Source organism: Rhipicephalus sanguineus, chromosome 7, assembly GCF_013339695.2.
Source record: "Rhipicephalus sanguineus isolate Rsan-2018 chromosome 7, BIME_Rsan_1.4, whole genome shotgun sequence".
NCBI classification, from domain to species: Eukaryota; Metazoa; Arthropoda; class Arachnida; order Ixodida; family Ixodidae; genus Rhipicephalus; species Rhipicephalus sanguineus.
In genome coordinates this window covers 169,289,377-169,292,213 of record NC_051182.1, presented here as the reverse complement: position 1 = coordinate 169,292,213, position 2,837 = coordinate 169,289,377, and the positions used below count along the sequence as shown (strand labels likewise).

General features: G+C 41.9%; 1 protein-coding gene across 1 annotated transcript in view; it reads right to left on the bottom strand.

Annotated features, from left to right (window-relative positions):
- Positions 1-2,389, bottom strand: part of LOC119399256 (pseudouridine-5'-phosphatase) — a 30,753-nt gene extending 28,364 nt beyond the window's left edge. The window contains exon 1 of the mRNA XM_037666073.2: positions 2,344-2,389. Within this exon, the coding sequence (XP_037522001.2) occupies positions 2,344-2,389 (46 nt within the window). The remainder of the gene's footprint in view (positions 1-2,343) is intronic.
- Positions 2,390-2,837: the final 448 nt, after the last annotated feature.

The window sequence follows — 2,837 nt, the reverse complement described above, 5'->3', positions numbered from 1 at the left end:
ACACGGCTATTTTGTAAGACGAATTACAAAGATAAACAACATGTCAGCTATACTTTATGAAAAACTGCTTTTGCGTTTGCGCTTATAATAGAGGCATTTGAGGCTTAAACGTGGCCCAGTAGTTGCGCGCCTTGAGGGAAGTTATTTGGACATTTTTGAAACTTTTTTTTGCGCGCACAAAAGACGGGGACACAGAAAGAATGTACACACGAGCGCTTGCTCGTATAGCGCTCGTTTGTACCTTTTTTCTGTGTCCCCATCTTTTGTGCGCTAAACAAGTTTCAAACATGAATGCATACCAACTCGCCCAGCTATTAATTTTAATGCAAGTTATTCAGACTAAGCTTGAGCGTTGGGCTAGTTGGTGCAGCATAATTCAAAGGTTTCACAGCGCATACAACGAGGACGAGCAAAGAAGCGCTGTGTATTTCTCTTCTTTGCTCGTCCTCATTGTATACGCTGTGAAACCTTTCAATTATCAAGACGTTCGATAACCTGAAAGTTGTTTCATAATGGGCAAAAAACAGCGCGCAGACGGACGGGACGAAGAAAGGTATACACAGAACAAGCGCTTCGTCCCGTCCGTCTGCGCGCTGTTTTTTGCCCATTATGTATCACCAAACTAGCCCAACTTTCTGTCCTGCTGCAGTTGTTTCATGTAGATTTTGCAATATTTCTGATCTACGCGTTATTTACTATTTATGTGCGTATACTGAAGTTGGTGACACATCAAACCCAGGCGATGCACATTCGATTCATAACTTTCGTTCATGAACTACAGTCCGGAAAGACCAGCGATATTAAAGAGTCAATCACAATCTAAAAGTATTGCTTAACTGGGTGTTAGGGCAGCGCTTAGAAACTTAGTCGTCGGTGCGGTAATCGCTCACACAACGCAGGATACACCTCGGAAACGTTTGGGTGGCCTACAAAGCTACGCCGAGAGCAGAAGATGAGATTGCTCAGGGCAAGCGCCTGAAGGAAAGAAGGGACTGATACAGCGCATTTGTTAGATTTCATCGAACTACTATGTAATAAGAGTGGGCTGATCCTACGCGTACAGCGCTACACGTAACAAACAAACTTTTCGTTTTTGTTTGTTGAAATCGTCTTCACCTAGCAGTATCACTGCTAGACAGCGGTTTTTTTCATTCAGTGCATGCTCTGGCGACATGGGTCCCCGCCAACATCTTCCTTACTTGTAAACGCGCGTGCCTAATTATTTTTGGTGTACTTGCATGACGTTTTGTCGCTATTTATCACACCTGTAATTACTTCATTCCACCGTTTCTAGTCGAATGACACTGCATTCTTTTTCTTGTAGGTGTGTAGTTTCGTATTCATTAAGGTTGCACTCTTCTAAATGCTGTAATTTTAAATACTTAGTAACAAAAGGTCCCGCTATTGTATCTGAGATGAGACCCCTGCTACATGTCTTTTTATCTTAAATTACGACATTTCTCATAATAGTGTACTAGTTGCGCAAAAAAAGAAAGCTATATGCGTTAGCCATCCTTCTGTAGCCTTATCGGAGAAGAAGGTCATACTACTCAAGGAAAGGCGGTAGCTTGTTGGGGGGAGGGAGTTGAAAAAGGTGTGTTCTTGTTCTGGTTTTCGCCTTTTGCCTTGCCCACGATGTGCATGTCCGAAAACTAGTCGAGCGTCAAGATTAGATATATTTTCTGTTCAAGCAATAAAGATTTCAGTTGTGAGTAAGCGCTTGCGGTGTTCACTTTATTTTCATCGTTGTTTTTTTTTGCGCAACCTTACACTCTTATGAATTAGTACCAAATAGCTCGCCTTTCCGTTTTGACATTTCTCAAATGACGTTAAAGATCGTGACTGTGAACTAACCTGTCGCCCAGGAGCAATAATCTGTACGCAATCACAAAGTGGTCAGCATCCTAACACTACGTCATGGAAATCACCATTCCTCGCTATATTTTTCTACGTCTAGCCCAATTATTTGCCAAACGCCACACATCACACACTTTACACATAGGGTTCGTCCAATTGGGGTCCCGCTGCCCCTGCTGTCTGGCTTGAACCCCTAAGTTTGTTTTCAGGAGAAGTTAAGATACACTTTAGGCCACGAACACGTCTATGTAACAGCACTACATCTAGAAGGATACTTGAACTTTGTCAAACGCTGCTCGGTGTGTGGGAGAGAAACGTATTAGCAGTTATACTTTCAATTTCACGGGACAAGCGACATTACAGTTCGCAGGCTTTGTATATTTCTAAGAAGACATTAAGGGCACATTTCAATGCATTAATTTTTGTGCAGCTCTTCGAATAAAAGAAAGATGTCTCTCAAAGCTACCTGCGGAGCGTACAACTTACCGGCATTGAAGAGGACGTTCACAAACAATCCATTAAGTTCAGCCATCTTGGTATATTGCTGTCAAAATAACAACAAAAGAGCATGTAGAGGTTAAAGGGTTGCTTGAGCTATGTTCGGAAGGAGAGATACCTTTATGAATATGGTTTTCTTTTTCTATACCGCCGGCACGCTCACATTGTCCTGTAGCGTCGAGGATTCTGCTGAAGCTTACGCTAGTGTACTTTCTCGAAACAAAACAGTGCGTGCGGCGGGTATAGGGAACCACAAGAATCTCGCGAATATTATCATGTTCTTTAGTAGCATGGTACAAACATTTCAAATAAAGTTGTTAAGAACAACATCATGCTCTCTCCTTCATTAATCTGCTAATTCAATTCTGATAAATATTCATTTCAAAGAGCCTGGCTTCATTAAATTGGCTGTTTGCACAAACATTTAACTGTTTTGCCTTCTTTTCATGCCACCATTTAGTCGTATCTTGATGAGCACTGCT